This window comes from Rana temporaria, chromosome 10, assembly GCF_905171775.1.
Source record: "Rana temporaria chromosome 10, aRanTem1.1, whole genome shotgun sequence".
NCBI lineage: Eukaryota > Metazoa > Chordata > Amphibia > Anura > Ranidae > Rana > Rana temporaria.
The window spans coordinates 143,665,768-143,685,061 of NC_053498.1; the positions used below are offsets into that span (position 1 = coordinate 143,665,768).

The 19,294-nt window shown below is 46.0% G+C and overlaps 1 protein-coding gene across 3 annotated transcripts in view; it reads right to left on the bottom strand.

The window, feature by feature from the left end:
* The window catches only part of MEGF6 (multiple EGF like domains 6), a 409,802-nt gene that overhangs the window by 66,829 nt on the left and 323,679 nt on the right, over positions 1-19,294 (bottom strand). For 2 of the 3 annotated variants that reach the window (XM_040326457.1, XM_040326459.1), the window contains 4 exons: positions 15,552-15,674; positions 12,221-12,343; positions 10,512-10,667; positions 4,322-4,453 (listed from right to left, as the gene is read on the bottom strand). In XM_040326457.1, the coding sequence (XP_040182391.1) occupies positions 4,322-4,453; positions 10,512-10,667; positions 12,221-12,343; positions 15,552-15,674 (534 nt within the window). The remainder of the gene's footprint in view (positions 1-4,321; positions 4,454-10,511; positions 10,668-12,220; positions 12,344-15,551; positions 15,675-19,294) is intronic. The other variant, XM_040326458.1, reaches the window with a different exon arrangement.

Sequence of the window (19,294 nt, forward strand, 5' to 3'; positions counted from 1 at the left end):
TGATGCCCTCCCATTCTCCACAATACTTGATGTGCACTATAATGCTCCACCATGCTCCACACTGGTGATGCTCACTATGATGTCCTCCAATGCTCCACACTGGTGATGCTCACTATGATGTCCTCCAATGCTCCACACTGGTGATGTCCTCCCATGCTCCACACTGGTGATGCCCCACTATGTCGTCCTCCCATGCTCCATACTGGTGATTTCCATTATGATGTCCTCCCATGCTCCATACTGATGATGCCCACTATGATGCCCTCCAATGCGCCGCATTTCTTGATGTCCACAATGATGCTCCACACTGGTGATGTCGGTTATGATAGCCTCCCATTCTCCACACTGGTTATGCCCACTATGATGTCCTCCCATGCTACACACTGGTGATGCCCACTATGATGCCCTCTCATGCTCCACACTGGTGATGCCCACTATGGTGCCCTCTCATGCTCCACACTGGTGATGCCCACTATGCAGGTTCCATTCCTTTCCACTGAACTAGCATTTTATATAGAAGCACAGAGACTCAGTAATAACATCACTGGGTCTAAAAAAACATAAATGTAAAGAAATTGAAAAGGTTTTAATAAAAAAAAATCATGAGCATGCTGATGAGGGGGAGGGAGGAACCATGGTAGGCAAACTAAAGGGTGGTTAAATTTTGGCTTTAATATCTGGAAATGTTTGTCAGCCAGAACCACACATGCCTTTATTTTTCATGAATCTGTGAGGTTAAACACCTGATAATAACACGCTGTAATCTCTTTTAATGTAAAAGGCATGTTACTAAACCACCCAAGCCTCTTCTTCACGCTAAACTTAACGGCAATTTGTTGCTAATTCCCCCAATTATTTCAAGTATGTAAACGGCGATGTTATGCCGTCACCCGGTTATTGGCAATGTGACACCAGAGAATAACAGCAAACATCTGTCTCTGGAGGAAATTGATGATTTATGAGCTCGGTTTGCTGGACGCACATAGAAAGTAAACTCTACCTTTACCACTCTGTTAAAAAAAAAGATATTACCGCAATCAGATTTCCCGCCGCTATGATCGTTCTTATGGTGCGCAGAATCGCTGGCTGCAAACAATGATATCTGAATGATGCCTGTAGCTGCACCCATCATTCAGATATCCCCCCTGAAAGTCCAGGACGTCATATGACGTACTGTGGTATGGAGTTAAAGTGGAGGTCCACCCTAAAAAAAAAAAAAAAAAAAAAAAAGCTACAAAAAATTTGATTTTTTTTTATACTTACCAGAAATGGCTGTTACTAGGCAGATCGTCCTAATCTGCCACTTCCTCGTCCGCAGTGGTCTTCTTTCTTCTCCTCCTCGCGCTGCCTCCTGGGAAATGGGGAGGAGACAGGGCTTTCCCAGTGACGTACGAGGGTGCGTCAGAGGGGGCGGGGTCACGTGACGGGTGGCCGGCGCTTCCCCTATATAAGTACTGTCACAGCTCCAGCGCGTCATTCCGCTGGGCTGTGTCCAGCGGAGAGTGGAGCTCCCCTGCTGCGCTCTGGACGGATGGATCTTCTGCATCGCTGGACCGGACCGCTGATCATCCATCGCTGGAGAGAGATCATCCATCGCTGGATAGGAGACAGTGGATTCACATCGCTGGATTTTTTTCTACGGTGTCTGTGTTTTTTTTTTTTTAACTATTTACACTTCCTTCGTGAAATGGTAGAGGTACAGTGTACCCCATTACCAATTCACATAGGGGGGGGGGCAGGATCTGGGGGTCCCCTTTGTTAAAGGGGTCTTCCAGATTCTGATAAGCCCCCCGCCCGCAGACCCCCACAACCACCGGGCAAGGGTTGTGGGGATGAGGCCCTTGTCCCCATCAACATGGGGACATCCTCCCCATGTTGAGGGCATGTGGCCTGGTGCGGTTCAGGAGAGGGGGGGGCCGCACTCTGTCCCCCCCTCTTTTCTGCGGCCGGCCAGGTTAACGTGCTCGGATAAGGGTCTGGTGTGGATTTTTAGGGGGACTCCACGCCATTTTTTTTTTATTTGGGGTGGAGTTCCCCTTAAAATCCACACCAGACCTGTAGGGCTTGGTATGGATATTTGCGGGGAACCCTACGTAATTTTTTTTTTTTACGACTACGACACATTTTTTTCCCCTTTATGAATGAATCATCTCTGTAATTGAAATTGCCGACAATTCATTAGAGCCGCAAAGCCGGTTTTAAATGGCTTTTTTTCTTTCAGAAATGACACTTTGTGCAAGGACAGTTCTATGTACAGGAAACATGCGCTTTTTCACATGCTGACTTTACACCCCCCCTAGGTACGAAATTTGAAGTAATATTACACTTTTATTGTTTCACTTTTAGCATTATTAAATTCACTGCTCCTGAAAAAACGTCTGTTTTTAAAACTTTCTTTTGCATTGATACATGTTTCCTGGGACAGGACCCGGGTCCCCAAACACTTTTTAGGGCAATAAATTGCATATTAGCCTTTAAAATTAACACTTTAGATTTCTCCCATAGACTTTAACAGGGTGTTCTGTGGCTTTTCAAATTTGCCGCGAACACCCCTAATTGTTCGTTGTTCGCCGAACAGGCAAACAGGCAATGTTCGACTCGAACTCGAAGCTCATCCCTACTCTGGATCTACTGTGGGTATAGGATTGTGTCTATGGAGGTTTCTATTTATTTATTTCTACTGGTTGGACTAGATGAACTTCTTCTGGTGTCTTTTTTAATACCTGACTAACTTTATAACTATGTCACGAGATTTCAAAATGAATAACCATACAAAATATATAAAAAAAAAAAATGGCCAAGTAATCATGTTTCCATTGGAAAGAACAGCAAATTCCTAAAAAAAAAAAACGAAAACGCTGATACCGCAAGCAGGCAACGTTCCTGGAGAAGACGGCTTGAACCCAGTTTAGAGATCCCAGCGGGTAGAAAATATAAATGGAAACGAAAACTTCAATGTCCAAGAATATCTGAAAAAAAACAATCAAACTGCGGTATACGAGGGGCTCCAAAAATCAGATCCAAGGATCGTCCTGGAAGAGGATGGCTTCTATTTTAAGATGTTAACTAGAGATGGAAAGCTGGACCGTCTACGTGCCGGATGAACAAAAAAAAGACGATATTGGACTCCGAGAGGAAAAGCAACGTGACCGTAAAGGAAAACCAAAGCATGCGTACCAAGTCAGGCCAGCATTAAAGGCCAAGTTCACCTTTCTAAAAAAAAAAAAAAAAAAAAATAGCCTTTGCACCTATAATGGCCCTTGTAGGTTGGCGACCAAGTTTTCCTTCCACCTCCTATTCTAGTACAAGTCTGGCAGAACAAGAAGCCAATCAATTCAGGCGCTGACAAGATCATTCTAGAAGGAGGAGAGTGACAGAGAGATGAGGTCATGACTCTGCTGCTTCTTTCTAGGCATGTGCATTTCGTTTCGTTCCGAATCGAAATTCGGACAAATTTTTCATTATTCGGACATTCGGATGCATACGAATTCCGGAATTGCAATATTAACGAATTTACCGAATCCGAACGAACGTTTTCGATTCCGAATCGAAAACCCGCGGACGAAATTCGATCGGAATTCGAAAAAAATATATATTCGAATTGAATTCGAAATCAAATTCTATTCACAAAGAGACTATTTGTTTTCGAATCTGGTCGAAATATTTTCGATTTCAACCGTATTTTTTTGAAATTCGTTCGAAAACGAACGAATTCTGAAAACGGTCGAAATATTTTCGAATTCGACCGGATTTTTCAAAATTCGGTCGAAAACGAACAAATTCCGAAAACGAATTTAAGACATGTAACGAATCTAACGTAACGAAATTAATTAAATAACGTATTAAAACGAAACAAATTCTTCCTTTTTGCACATGCCTACTTCTTTCATCGTCCAGTTACAGGTTGGGGGCTCGTCCGGGAAAACCTAGTTTTTCTTCCACCTCCTATTCCAGTACAAGTCTGGCAGAACAAGAAGCCAATCATTTCAGGCATTTACAAGATCATTCTAGAAGAAGGAGAGTGACAGAGAGATGAGGTCATGACTCTGCTGCTTCTTTCATCGTCCAGTTACAGGTTGGGGGCTCGTCCGGGACAACCTAATTGAATGATGAGGACATCTAGTGGCAAAAAAAAAGTACTGGAGCGAAAATCTCTAGCCTCTCTAGAAAAAGCTGGTTTTGTTATTCTCTATTTTAATGAGCTATTAATTTTATCTCTGTATATTTTGGCTTGAGTTTTGCTAAAAAATTCACATTGCAATTGGAGAGTTTGTTAGAAATTTAATAGGTTAACCCAAAAAAGTGTAGCCTCAGTACTCACTCTGATTGCATATGAGTCCAGTCCATCCAGCAGCACAGGCGCAGCCATTCTTCTCTGTGTTACACGCTCCTCCGTTCTGACAGTCATCACACGTGGAAGTGCAGTCTGGACCAAATGAGCCCTCAAAGCAAACTGAAAATTCCAAATAAATAACAATGAGATCCCAACAAGTCGAATCTCATTAAAAGTCACGTACAATAGTGTTGTATATTTTTTAATTGTTTATTAAAAATCGAAAAAAAAGAATACTAAAATAAAAAAAAGAAACAAAACAACTAAACAATATATCCAGTCAAAGTTTATTTTTTATTAGCTTTGGAAAAAGTGGCAAGGGGTTAGAACCCGTCAAGTTTTTGCTCCTATCTAGGCTTCCGTTAGAAATATTTCTCCTCACTTCCTGTCCTTCTGACAATGGTTTTAACAGACAGGAAGTGAAGAGAAATCCCCAACAGTAACACAAACAGAAATAAAAATGCTTTTCTTTAGCAGAGTGGTAAAGACTAGAACCTCTACCAGATTTGTATTTCTGTTTGTGCCCCTGTTGTAGCCCACTGCTTACTGCTTACATCAATGTGTTTGAAAGGATTGAGGCAGGGGCTATGATGTTTTTAGGAAGTTACAGCGCACCCGGAAAGTATTCACAGTGCTTCACTTTTTCCACATATTGTCACGTTACAGCCTTCTTCCAAAATGGATTAAATTCATTATTTTTCTAAAAATGTTACTAACAATACCTCATAACGAGAACACGAAAAAAAAAAAACTGTTTGAAATCTTTGCAAACGTATCACAGGCTCCTCCCATGTACATAAGTATCACAGACACCTCCCATGTACATAAATATCACAGGCTCCTCCCATGTACATAAGTATCACAGACACCTCCCATGTACATAAATATCACAGGCTCCTCCCATGTACATAAGTATCACAGGCTCCTCCCATGTACATGAGTATCATATACTCCTCCCATGTACAAATGTATCACAGGCTCCTCCCATGTACATAAGTATCACAGGCTCCTCCCATGTACATCAGTATCACAGGCTCCTCCCATGTACATAAGTATCACAGGCTCCTCCCATGTACATCAGTATCACAGGCTCCTCCCATGTACATAAGTATCGTAGACTCCTCCCATGTACATAAGTATCACAGGCTCCTCCCATGTACATAAGTATTGTAGACTCCTCCCATGTACATAACTATCACTGACTCCTCCCATGTACATAAGTATCACAGGCTCCTCCCATGTACATAAGTACCACAGGCTCCTCCCATGTACATAAGTATCACAGGCTCCACCCATGTACATAAGTATCACCGGCTCCACCCATGTACATAAGTATCACAGGCTCCTCCCATGTACATAAGTATTACACCCTTTGCCATGACACTCAGAATTGAGCTCAGGTGCCTCCTGTTTCCACTGATCATCCTTGAGATGTTTCTACAACTTGATTGGAGTCCTCCTGTGGTAAATTCAGGTGATTGGACATGATTTGGAAAGGCACACACCTGTCTATAGAAGCTTCCACAGATAACAGTGGATGTCAGAGCACAAACCAAGCCATGGAGTCCAAGGAATTGTCTGTAGACCTTGGAGACAGGATTGTATGGAGACACAGATCTGGGGAAGGGTACAGAAACATTTCTGCAGCATTGAAGGTCCCAATGAGCTCAGTGGCCTCCATCATCTGTAAGTGGAAGAAGTTTGGAACCCCCAGGACTCTTCCTAGAGCGGGCCGCCCGGCCAAACTGAGTGATCGGGGGAGGGGGGCCTTAGTCAGGGAGGTGACCAAGAACCCGATGGTCACTCTGACAGAGCTCCAGCATTTCTCTGTGGAGAGAGGAGAACCATCCAGAAGAACAACCATCTCTGCAGCACTCCACCACTCAGGCCTGTATGGGGGAGTGGCCAGACGGAAGTCACTCCTCAGTAAAAGGCACATGACAGCCCACCAGGAGTTTGCCAAAAGACACTTAAAGGACTCTCAGACCATGAGAAACAAAATTCTCTGGTCTGATGAAACAAAGATTGAACTCTTTGGCCTGAATGACAAGCATCATGTCTGGAGGAAACCAGGCACCGCTCATCACCTGGCCAATACCATCCCTACTGTGAAGCATGGTGGTGGCAGCATCATACTGTGGGGATGTTTATTCAGTGGCAGGAACTGGGAGACTAGTCAGGATTGAGGGAAAGATGAATGCAGCAATGTACAGAGACATCCTTGATGAAAACCTTCTCCAGAGCGCTCTTGACCTCAGACTGGGGCGAAGGTTCATCTTCCAACAGGACAACAACCCTAAGTACACAGCCAAGATAACAAAGGAGTGGCTACGGGACAACTCTGTGATACTTATGTACATGGGAGGAGTATGTGATACTTATGTACATGGGAGGAGCCTGTGATACTTATGTACATGGGAGGAGCCTGTGATACTTATGTACATGGGAGGAGCCTGCAGAACATGGGAGGAGCCTGTAATACTTATGTACATGGGAGGAGCCTGCAGAACATGGGAGGAGCCTGTGATACTTATGTACATGGGAGGAGCCCGTGATACTTATGTACATGGGAGGAGCCCGTGATACTTATGTACATGGGAGGAGCCTGTGATACTTATGTACATGGGAGGAGCCTGTGATACTTATGTACATGGGAGGAGCCTGTGATACTTATGTACATGGGAGGAGCCTGTGATACTTATTTTTTATTAATTTGCAAAGATTTCAAACAAACTTCTTTCACGTTGTCATTAAAAGAAGCACAGAGGCCAGGCGATGACATTACGGAGTCGAACATAAAATATGTAATGAAAACGGAAATGTTCAATTTAAAAATGTCATTCGCATGTCAATGAGGAGGAACCAGGAAAGGCAAAATATAAGCCGATTAAACCTCAGCTTAAAAGATTCCGCACATAGAGTACACATTGTTATGTTTTCCTTCATTTCGGCTTCAATAAAGGTTGCGGTTTGCTTGTTTCCAGATGGATTTTTAATAACGGGAGCTCTGGTTTAAATATACTAAATAAACAATTACTTAAAATATTATTAAGACCACCCATACTTTAAAGAAAACAGATTTATCCAGTTTTAACTCCCCACTTGATCAAGCCGCATTTCCCAAATATGAGAATGAGAGACGTCCATCTTGGCTACCAAAGTTCAGCTATAAGACCCCTTTCACACTGAAGCGTTTTTACAGCGTTTTAGCGTTAAAACGCTCATAAAACGCTCTCCATGCATCTCAATGGACCCTTTCACACTGAGTCCTGCAAGCAGCATCTTTGGAGCAGCTTTTGGGCGCTGAAAAAAACGCTCCAAAAAACGCTGTAGAAACGCCTTAACCTTTCACACTGAGGCGCGTAACACTCTGGTGTGTTATGCTGGAATACGGGAAGGGGGTTGTCTCCAAGCTGGTGATACGGCTGGAGGCCTGGGATAATGAAATATGGTCCCGCAGTGTAGTGGTGGAAAGTTTGGGGGGGCCGTCAAAGACCAACAGACTGGGAGTCAAAATTGTCATTACAAATGTTGTAGATATGTTAATTAAGAGTTATTTAATATTGGTTTTAATATTTTGTTAATAAAAAGGCTGCTATGGTCAGTTTTACTCCGACTCCTGTGTGGTCTATTATTGGTGAAAAGGGGCAAGGAAAAGGGGAGGTGTAAAAGTGGGTTCTGAAGGAGTAAAAGGGGTGGTATTGGAAAGTTGACCCGTTAGTCTTACCTTCAGCCGGTACAAGATTTCATTTTAGTTCCAACAATTATTAGTCAGTTTTGGACACTTTTCAAAATGTTTTATTCCTTAGCTCCATGAATAGTCCATAACGGTACAGGTAACTTCTGCTATAAGGCATAGAACAAGGAAGATGTTGATCAATGGGCCCAAAAATAGCCAGGCTTCTAGAATGCAACCCATGAATAACCAGGCATGCTCCTCATGGGAACCTCAAGAGGGACCAGGCAGGCTCCTTGTAGAAACCTGAAAGAGGAACAAGTAGGCTCCTGATAGGAACCCCAAGAAGGTCCATGCAGACTCCTGATAGGAACCCCAAGAAGGTCCATGCAGACTCCTAATAGGAACCCCAAGAAGGTCCATGCAGACTCCTGATAGGAACCCCAAGTAGAACCAGGCAAGGCTCCTAGTAGGAACCCCAAGTAGGACCAGGCAGGCTCCTGGTAGGAACCCCGAGTAGGACCAGGCAGGCTCCTGGTAGGAACCCTGAGTAGGACCAGGCAAGGCTCCTTGTAGAAACCTGAAAGAGGAACAAGTAGGCTCCTGTAATAAACCCCAAAAAGGTCCATGCAAACTCCTAATAGGAACCCCAAGTAGAACCAGGCAAGGCTCCTGGTAAGAACCCCGAGTAGGACCAGGCAAGGCTCCTGGTAGGAACCCTGAGTAGGACCAGGCAAGGCTCCTGGTAGGAACCCCGAGTAGGACCAGGCAGGCTCCTGGTAGGAACCCTGAGTAGGACCAGGCAAGGCTCCTTGTAGAAACCTGAAAGAGGAACAAGTAGGCTCCTGTAATAAACCCCAAAAAGGTCCATGCAAACTCCTAATAGGAACCCCAAGTAGAACCAGGCAAGGCTCCTGGTAAGAACCCCGAGTAGGACCAGGCAAGGCTCCTGGTAGGAACCCTGAGTAGGACCAGGCAAGGCTCCTGGTAGGAACCCCGAGTAGGACCAGGCAAGGTTCCTGGTAGGAACCCCAGTAGGACCAGGCCAGCTCCTTGTAGAAACCTGAAAGAGGAACAAGTAGGCTCCTGATAGGAACCCCAAGAAGGTCCATGCAGACTCTGAATAGGAACCCCAAGTAGGACCAGGCTAGGCTCCTGGTAGGAACCCCGAGTAGGACCAGGCAAGGCTCCTGGTAGGAACCCCGAGTAGGACCAGGCAGGCTCCTTGTAGAAACCTGAAAGAGGAACAAGTAGGCTCCTTATAGGAATCCCAAGAAGGTCCATGCAGACTCTGAATAGGAACCCCAAGTAGGACCAGGCTAGGCTCCTAGTAGGAACCCCAGTAGGACCAGGCAGGCTCCTTGTAGAAACCTGAAAAAGGAACAAGAAGAAAAACCCGGCATACACAAACTTGTATAGGTTTGTAGGTCATCACATCCCTATTGATACTGAAACAAGAATGACCCCCTAAGGGTGGGACTTTGAAAGTGACCACAAACCAAAGTGTATAAAAAGTATATTAAACCCCAAGAAGGTCCATGCAGACTCCTAATAGGAACCCCAAGTAGTACCAGGCAAGGCTCCTGGTAGGCACCCCGAGTAGGACCAGGCAAGGCTTCTGGTAGGAACCCCAAGTAGGACCAGGCAAGGCTTCTGGTAGGAACCCCCGAGTAGGACCAGGCAAGGTATCTGGTAGGAACCCTGAGTAGGACCAGGCAAGGCTCCTGGTAGGAACCCCGAGTAGGACCAGGCAAGGCTTCTGGTAAGAACCCCAAGTAGTACCAGGCAAGGCTTCTGGTAGGAACCCCGAGTAGTACCAGGCAAGGCTTCTGGTAGGAACCCCGAGTAGTACCAGGCAAGGCTTCTGGTAGGAACCCCTGAGTAGTACCAGGCAAGGCTTCTGGTAGGAACCCCGAGTAGTACCAGGCAAGGCTTCTGGTAGGAACCCTGAGTAGGACCAGGCAAGGCTCCTGGTAGGAACCCCAAGTAGGACCAGGGAAGGCTCCTGGTAGGAACCCCAAGTAGGACCAGGCAAGGCTCCTGGTAGGAACCCCAAGTAGGACCAGGCACGGCTTCTGGTAGGAACCCTAAGTAGGACCAGGCAGGATCCTGATGGGAACCGCAAGAAAAAAAAGGCCAACTTCCTGATGCGAACCTCAAGAAAGACCTAGTAGAGTAGTCTTACTTTCAGCCTGTACAAGCTTTACTTTCAGCTCTAACAATTATTGTTTCATTTTGGACACTTATTTAAAAAAAACGAATTCCTTAGCTCAGCGATGCCAATGTTTCTATCTTTCAGTCCATATCCACATTTTCAATCAATTTATCAGACAACACATTTTCCAGCACCCATATCTCCAAGTCATGCTACACATTTTGTTTGAATGTAAATGTCATCTTTTGTCTCATATTTATCCCTTTTAAGAAGAACAGACAGCGTGCCGACACATGTTGAGAAAAAAAAAAAAAAATGAAACAGACAATATTTCTGTGGCAGGTTACCGAATGATTCAGACAGCGTGTGCTCGCCACGGGCTTCTGCTTCTTCATCTTCATCGTACTCATCATCAAATATCTGGGGGAACTCATCTCGCAGGAGTGTCACTTGAGGAAGAGAGTTTTCCACGGGGCGATGGCCACCTCCTGCACCCTGCAAGGCTGGGAAAAGAGGAAAGTACTATGAGCAACAAGTAAAAACCAAGAACAGAACAGAATGACATCCTCCCCACTGGACCTGAAGCCTCCTGAGATCTGAACACCACATGCTGTATCCCAGGAGACATCCGCTTGAACATGGTGACCACGAACCTGGTGGTGTGTTATCAGGAGGTCAGCTGCCTGAAATAGGAAGAGGCTGCCAGCCATCGGCCATTGGAATCACTTACAGATATATCACACAGGCCACCCTATCAGAACTATCACATGGGCAGCCAAATGGTCAACTGAAGAAGCTCCATTGGCAGGCTGACAACGCTGCTGCTAATTAAAGGTGTTGTAAAGTTTCAGATATTTATTTATTATTTAAAACAAACATGTCATACTTACCTCCACTGTGCAGTTTGTTTTGCACAGAGTGGCCCCGATCCTCCTCTTCTGGGGTCCCACGGCGGCTCTCTCGGCTCCTCCCCGCAATAGCTAAGCCCCTCGGGAAGCTCTCTCCAGAGGGGGTTACCTTGCGGGCGCGTTCCCATCTCATACACTTTGCGTCCACAGACACAGAGTGTATGTCTCCGTCCCGCCCCCCGACGGCCGCGTCATTGGATTTGATTGACAGCAGCGGGAGCCAATGGCTGCGCTGCTATCAATCTATCCAATCAACGCCGAGACTCTGTGGAGAAGAGGACACGGGGGACGAGCTGAGCAGGTGAACGGGCTCTGGTAAGTAAAACGGGGGGCTGGGGGGGCCAATCATTGGCAGGTGTTTTTTCACCAGGTGTAAAAACACGAACCCTTACAACCCCTTTAAGAGGCAGTAGCTTCAAAGCATTTCCCTCTATAGCAGTGATGGGGAACCTTGGCACCCCAGATGTTTTGGAACTACATTTCCCATGATGCTCAACTACACTACAGAGTGCAAGAGCATCATGGGAAATGTAGTTCCAAAACATCTGGGGTGCCAAGGTTCTCCATCACTGCTCTATAGTGTGTACTTGTCTCAATCCAGAGCACTAAATCTAATTTCTGTCTGCTTCCCCCTTCTTCTAATAGCATGCATCACTGCTGACAAGTTTTCTTGACACCAAGAGAAAAATGGTGACAAGGGAGGGAGCTCCAGCACACACAGCCTGTGATTGACAGCCTCAGCTCTGTCCCTGTGTGAAAGGGGAGGGAGTAACCGCTTCTGGTGGGTTTGTTGGGAAAATCAGCAACGGTTCAGGAAATCAAGGGTGCTGGCAATGCACGAAGCAATGGATATAAAAAATATGATGATAAAAAATGCACCACAAAACAAGCAGAACACAGGGAAAACAGCCTACGCGTTTCACACTCCAATTAGTGCTTAGTCATGGCTGAAAGGGGGGGGGGGGGATGAATCTTCCGTCCAGTGTGGCCTATATTACTATATGGAGGGGAAATATTGATGTATTGATCTGTTACCCGTCGTTTGGAGGACTTTAGCGATGGGCTTTGGAGTTGTTTGGCCGGTGGACGGGGGAGTTTACTTCCACTTTAAGTAAAGCCATGAAACACAAAGTGTAAGAGCGCCTTACCGGTACATCCTTTGCCGTCGGCGTCCAGTCTATAACCAGGATTACAGCTGCAGGCGGATGACCCAGGGAGGTTCTCACACACTTGGCTGCATCCCCCATTGTTCGATAAACATTCATTCACATCTAAAGGAAAAGGATGAACAAATAGTAATCACACAGGGGGAGATTTACCAAGGCTCCATTCACACTTACACAACTCCAAAGCAGCGGCGGTCCGTCCATAGAGGGCGCTGGAGCGCCGCCCCCTCTGGCTCCGCACCGCCACTGAAAATAACATACATTCATGCATCGCATGAATGTATGTTGTTGTTGCCAGCTGCCGCTGGTCTATTCAGAGATGGCCGAACATTGAGTGCCAACCACCTGAATAACGGCTGCTGGTTGGCTGTGCCGAGTACAGCCTTTCGTCTCACGGATGTCTTATCCTCGGAACGTACGGGGGGTGCGTTCCTTGGATAAGACTGACGGCCGTCTCAGCCAATCAGGTTCGCCGATTCTGGTTATCGGTAACCTGATTGGCTGAAGCGTCACCAAGGCGGGAGAAGACATCGAGGGACGTTTAAGGAGTAAGGTAAGTGCATTTTACAGGACACAGCGGCGACAAAGGGCACAGTGGCATCAATGGGCATAGTTGCGACAAAGGGTACAGTGGCATTAATGGGCACAGTAGTGACAATGGGCACAGTGGCAACAATTAAAGGGCACAGTGGTGACAATTGGCACAGTGGCGACAATTGAGGGGCACAGTGGCTGCATTTGATGGCATGGCACAGTGGCTGCATTTGATGGCATGGCACAGTGGCTGCATTTGATGGCATGGCACAGTGGCTGTGTTCGATGGCATGGCACAGTGGCTTTGTTTGATGGCATGGCACAGTGGCTGTGTTTGATGGCATGGCACAGTGGCTGCGTTTGATGGCATGGCACAGTGACTGCGTTTGATGGCATGGCACAGTGACTGCGTTTGATGGCATGGCACAGTGACTGCGTTTGATGGCATGGCACAGCGACTGCGTTTGATGGCATGGCACAGCAGCTGCGTTTGATGGCATGGCACAGTGACTGTGTTTGATGGCATGGCACAGTGGTGCGAATTGATGGCATAGTGACTGCATTTGATGGCATGGCACAGTGGTGATAATTGATGGCACAGTGACTGCGTTTGATGGCATGGCACAGTGACTGCGTTTGATGGCATGGCACAGCGACTGCGTTTGATGGCATGGCACAGCAGCTGCGTTTGATGGCATGGCACAGTGACTGTGTTTGATGGCATGGCACAGTGGTGCGAATTGATGGCATAGTGACTGCATTTGATGGCATGGCACAGTGGTGATAATTGATGGCACAGTGGCTGCGTTTGATGGCATGGCACAGTGACTGCATTTGATGGCATGGCACAGTGGTGCGAATTGATGGCATAGTGACTGAATTTGATGGCATGGCACAGTGGTGACAATTGATGGCACAGTGGCTGCGTTTGATGGCATGGCACAGTGGTGACAATTGATGGCACAGTGGCTGCGTTTGATGGCATGGCACAGTGGTGACAATTGATGGCACAGTGGCTGTGTTTGATGGGCACAGTGAGGCTGCAATTTTTTTCATTTTGTTTTACGTTTGCGCCCCCCAAAAATTTTTGAGCACAGTAAGCATATATTGATTGGTTTGTGCAAAAGTTATAGCGTCTACAAAATAGGGGATAGATTTATGGCATTTTTATTATTCCTTTTTTTTCACTAGTAATGGCAGCGATCTGCGATTTTTATCGTGACTGCGACTTTATGGAGGACACATCGGACACTTTTGACACATTCTTGGCACCATTGTCATTTATACAGCGATCAGTGCTATAAAAATGACACTGGCGGTGAAGTGGTTAACCACTAGAGGGTGCTGAATGGGTTAAGTGTGTCCTAGGGAGTGTTTCTAACTGTTAGGGGGAGGAGCTACCAGTGACACGTCAGCGATCACTGTTCCCGATCACAGGGAACAGTAGATCCCTGACGTGTCACTAGGCAGAACGGGGGAATGGCTTGTTTACAAAGGCATCCCCCTATTCGGGCCTTTGCCGACCGCAATCGCGGGCCCCCGGGAACATCGAGTTCCCGGGGACCCGTGGGCGCACTCACGAGTCAGCAACTTTACAGGTACGCCCATTTGCCTGCCCATGCCATTCTGCCGATGTATATCGGCACGTGGCGGTCGGCAAGTGGTTAAAGGTCTATGGAGCTCAAGTTGCATCAAAGTTGGACCAAAGTAATGCAGGGACTACCTACATTGAAGTAAAGTCGCACAGATATAAACGGTACTAATTGAAAATCATGGGGGTACGACATGTCATGCGACTGTGCAGTCAGGGCCGACATCAGGGGGGTACAGGCAGTACACCTGTAAGGGGCCCGGAGATCCCCAGGGCCCCGGATGACAACCCCCCTTTTTTATAAAAAAATAATAATTTTTATTTATATTATTTTATTTATTTTCTTTTTCTTTATATATATATATATATATATATATTTTTTTTATTTTATTTGTTTATTAAAGGGCTCAGAGGTCCCCAGGGCCCCATGTGGCAAACCCCCTTTTTTTTATTTTTTATAAATGTTTATTTTTTTATTTTTGTTTATATATATTTTTTTTTTATTAAAGGGCCCAGGATGGCAACCCCCTTTTATTATTAAAGGGCCCAAAGGTTCCGGATGGCAACCCCCCTTTTTTGTAATTTCTTTTACAACCGGATGGCAACCCCCCTTTTCTTATATATATTATTCTATATTCCTTCTTTTTTTGTAAAGGCCCCCCCCCCCCGCTTCTCAAGTCGCAGCAGCCCCCCCCGCTTCTCAATTTCAGGCGGCAGCACCCCCCCCCCCCCCGGTTCTCTGCTCCAGGGGGCCCATGCCTGCAGCTGTGTAAGGGGCCCAATAATTCCTGATGGCTGAAGACCTGAAGATGTTGCAACTTTAAGCCATGCCTATATGAATGGATATCATTGAAAAACATGGGGAACGACTTTATCATGCAACATTGATGTCCACAGTTGCATGACAATTCGCACAAGTGTAAATAGAGCCTAAAACTCACAGAATCTGGTGCAGCTCTGCATAGCAACCAATCAGCTTCCAGGTTTTATTGTCAAAGCTTCATTGAACAAGCTGAAGTTAGAAGCCGATTGGCTCCCACGCAAAGCCGCACCGGATTTTGCACTCTCCAGTTTGAGTAAATCTCCCCCCAAAGTGATCCAAAAACTGCATTCTTCATCATTTAACAACAACGGGGACTTTAAAAAGGTCATTGAACATTTTTCCATTACTGGAGAGAGGCCAGTTACCATCACAGCCGCAGCCATCGTGGTTGAGCCGATATCCTGGATAGCAGCTGCACTCATAGCCGCCGACATAGTTGGAACAAACTTGCTGACAGCAGGAGGCGCCGTTGCTGCACTCATCAACATCTAGATTTAAAAGAAAATATATTACTAATACTATTTTACTAAAAGCACGAGATTATAATCACTGCAACCTTACCAACATATTATACATCACAATGGTAAAACATTTAGATTGGGATGGTTAAACCATTCCATTGTAGCTCTGGCTGTATGTTTAGGGTCGTTGTCGTGCAGGAAGGTGAACCCCCCCCCCCCCCCAGTCTCAAGTCTTTTGCAGGTTTTCTTCTAAGATTGTCCTGTATTTGTCTCCATCCATCTTCCCATCAACTCTGACCAGCTTCCCTGTCCCTGCTGAAGAAAAGCATCCCCACTACATGATGCTGACACCACCATGTTTCACAGTAGGGATGGTGTGTTCAGCGTGATGTGCAGTGTTAGTTTTCCTCACACATAGCGTTTTGCTTTTAGGCCAAAAAGTAGAATTTTGGTGTCATGTGACCAGAGCACCTCCTTCCACATGTTTGCTGTGTCCCCTCCCCCACATGGCTTCTCACAAACTGCAAACAGGACTTCTTATGTCTTTCTTTCTCCAATGTCTTTCTTCTTGTCACTCTTCCATAAAGGGCAGATTTGTGGAGAGACCACTAATAGTTGTCCTGTGGACAGATTCTCCCCCCTGAGCTGTGGATCTCTGCAGCTCCTGCAGAGTTACCATGGGCCTCTTGGCTGCTCCTCTGATGAATGCTCTCCTTGCCCGGCCTGGTCAGTTTAGGTGGACGGCCATGTCTTGGTAGGTTTGCAGTTGTGCCATACTCCTTTCATTTTCCGATGATGGATTGAACAGAGCTCCGTGAGATGATCAAAGCTTGGGAGATTTTTTATATAACCTAACCCTGCTTTATACTTCTCCACAACTTTATCCCTGACCTGTTTGGTGTGTTCCTTGGCCTTCGTGATGCTGTTTGGTCACTAAGGTTCTCTAACAAACCTCTGAGGGCTTCACAGAACAGCTGCATTTATACTGAGATTAAATTACACACAGGTGGACTCTATTTATTGATTAGGTGACTTCTGAAGGCAATTTGTTCCACTAGATTTTAGTTAGGGGGGATCAGAGTAAAGGGGGCTGAATATAAATGTCCCCCCCCCCCCCCCCCACAAACACACTTTTCACATATTTATTTGTAAAAAAAAAATTGAAAACCATTTATAATTTTTCTTCCAGTTCACAATTATGTGACACTTTGTGTTGGTCTATCACATAAAACCCCAATAAAAAACATTTACGTTTTTGGGTTGTAACATGAGAAAATGTGGAGAATTTCAAGGGGTATGAATACTTTTTCAAGGCTCTGTATATGGAAGTTTTCCTATTTATCTTATCCTAGGTTTTTTTTTTTTTTAACCGATGTATATTTAGTCCCAGATTCACAAAGGAGTTACGACGGCGTATCTTCAGATACGCCGTCGTAACTCTGAGTGTGAGGCGTCGCATCTCTGCGCCTGATTCATAGAATCAGATGCGCCTCACTGTTGCCTAGATACGAGCGGCGTAAGTCTCCTACGCCGTCGTATCTTGGTGTGTATATTTACGCTGGCCGCTAGGGGCGCTTCCGTAGATTTACGCATAGAATATGCGAATGAGCTAGATACGCCGATTCAGAAACTTACGCGCGCCCGGCGCATTGATTTACGCTGTTTACGTAAGGCTTTTTCCGGCGTAAAGTTACCCCTGGCTATATGAGGCGTAGCCAATGTTAAGTATGGACGTCGGGACAGCGTCGAATTTTGCGTCGTTTGCGTAAGTCCTACTCGAATAGGGCTGTGCGTAAGTTACGTTCACGTCTAAAGCATTGGCACTGGGATACATTCACGCATGCGCCGTTCGTTAGAAGCGTCAATTACGTGGGGTCACGAGTCATTAACATACAACACGCCCACTACCAGCCTACTTTGAATTAGGCGGGCTTACGCCGGCCCATTTACGCTACGCCGACGTAACTTAGGGCGCAAGTTCTTTCAGAATACGGGACCTGCCTCACTAAGTTACGGCGGCGTAGCGTATCTGAGATACGCTACGCCCTCCTAAAGATAAGCGATTCTACCTGAATCTGGCCCTTACTGTGTAAGTAAAGGAACATTTTTAATTTTTTGGGCTATGCACTGACTGTAACATGTCTGACGCCGGCCCGGCTTGACTCTGATGTGTCGAAAATCACGCGGGGAGGCGAGACTGCGGAGTTACGGGAGCAGCTGTAGAACGACGCACGACCCCAGCATGGACCCGATCTCATGCGCCTTTTATCCTCGCCTGCAAAGCTACGCCGTAACCTCTGCCAATCATCGCAGCTCGCGGCTAAAACACTGGAGCCTGCAAAGGTTTACACAGCGGAGACTTCGTCTGTCCAAAGATTTACCATAGGCTTCCAAATAGAGAAAGAAAGGATAAAGCGTCTGTTAGAAGACGGTCTTCAGATCTTTTTATCTGTCAAAGTCTCCGGGGATTGGATGGGCTTAGCCGGCTTAAAGTACGGCAGGCCAGCTTTGGTTAAATGGTTTCATTTGGCTTTTGTTACCCCCCCCCCAACACTTCATATTCCTGATACGTGCCTCCTGTACCATGTACTTGTATGAGAAAGTCTCCTCTTTGTATTGCTTCCTTTGTGTGAAATCCCCGGTGATCCTGCCAGCCCTTCTGCTTTTTCTATCAACAACTGACCACACTAAGCAGGAGAACATTGTGGTCAGCTCTCTGGCTATGCTGGGAACCAGGACCGTCTTTAACCACTTAAGACCCGGACCGAAATGCAGCTAAAGGACCTGGCTCCTTTTTGCGATTCGGCACTGCGTCGCTTTAACTGACAATTACGCGGTCGTGCGACGTGGCTCCCAAACACAATTGGCGTCCTTTTTTTCCCCACAAATAGAGCTTTCTTTTGGTGGTATTTGATCACCTCTGCGGTTTTTATTTTTTGCGCTATAAACAAAAATAGAGCGACAATTTTGAAAAAAATTCAATATTTTTTACTTTTTGCTATAATAAATATCCCCCAAAAACATATATAAAAAAATATTTTTTTTCCTCAGTTTAGGCTGATACGTATTTTTCTACATATTTTTGGTAAAAAAAAATCGCAATAAGCGTTTATCGATTGGTTTGCACAAAATTTTTAGCGTTTACAAAATAGGGGATAGTTTTATTGCATTTCTATACATTTTTTTTTTTTTACTACTAATGGCGGCGATCAGCGATTTTTTTCGTGACTGCGACATTATGGCGGACACTTCGGACAATTTTGACACATTTTTGGGACCATTGTCATTTTCACAGCAAAAAATGCATTAAAAATGCACTGATTACTGTGAAAATGACAATTGCAGTTTGGGAGTTAACCACAGGGGGCGCTGTAGGATTTGGGGTACACCTAGTGTGTGTTTACAACTGTAGGGGGGTGTGGCTGTAGGTGTGACGTCATCGATCGAGTCTCCCTATAAAAGGGATGACACGATCGATGCGCCGCCACAGTGAAGCACGGGGAAGCCGTGTTTACATACGGCTCTCCCCGTTCTTCATCTCCGGGGAGCGATCGCGAGGGGGCGGCTAGAAACGAATAGCTGCGCCCTCGTCCCGGATCGCTCGGACAGCCACAAGAACCGCCGCATGTACCGGGGGGGGGGGGGCG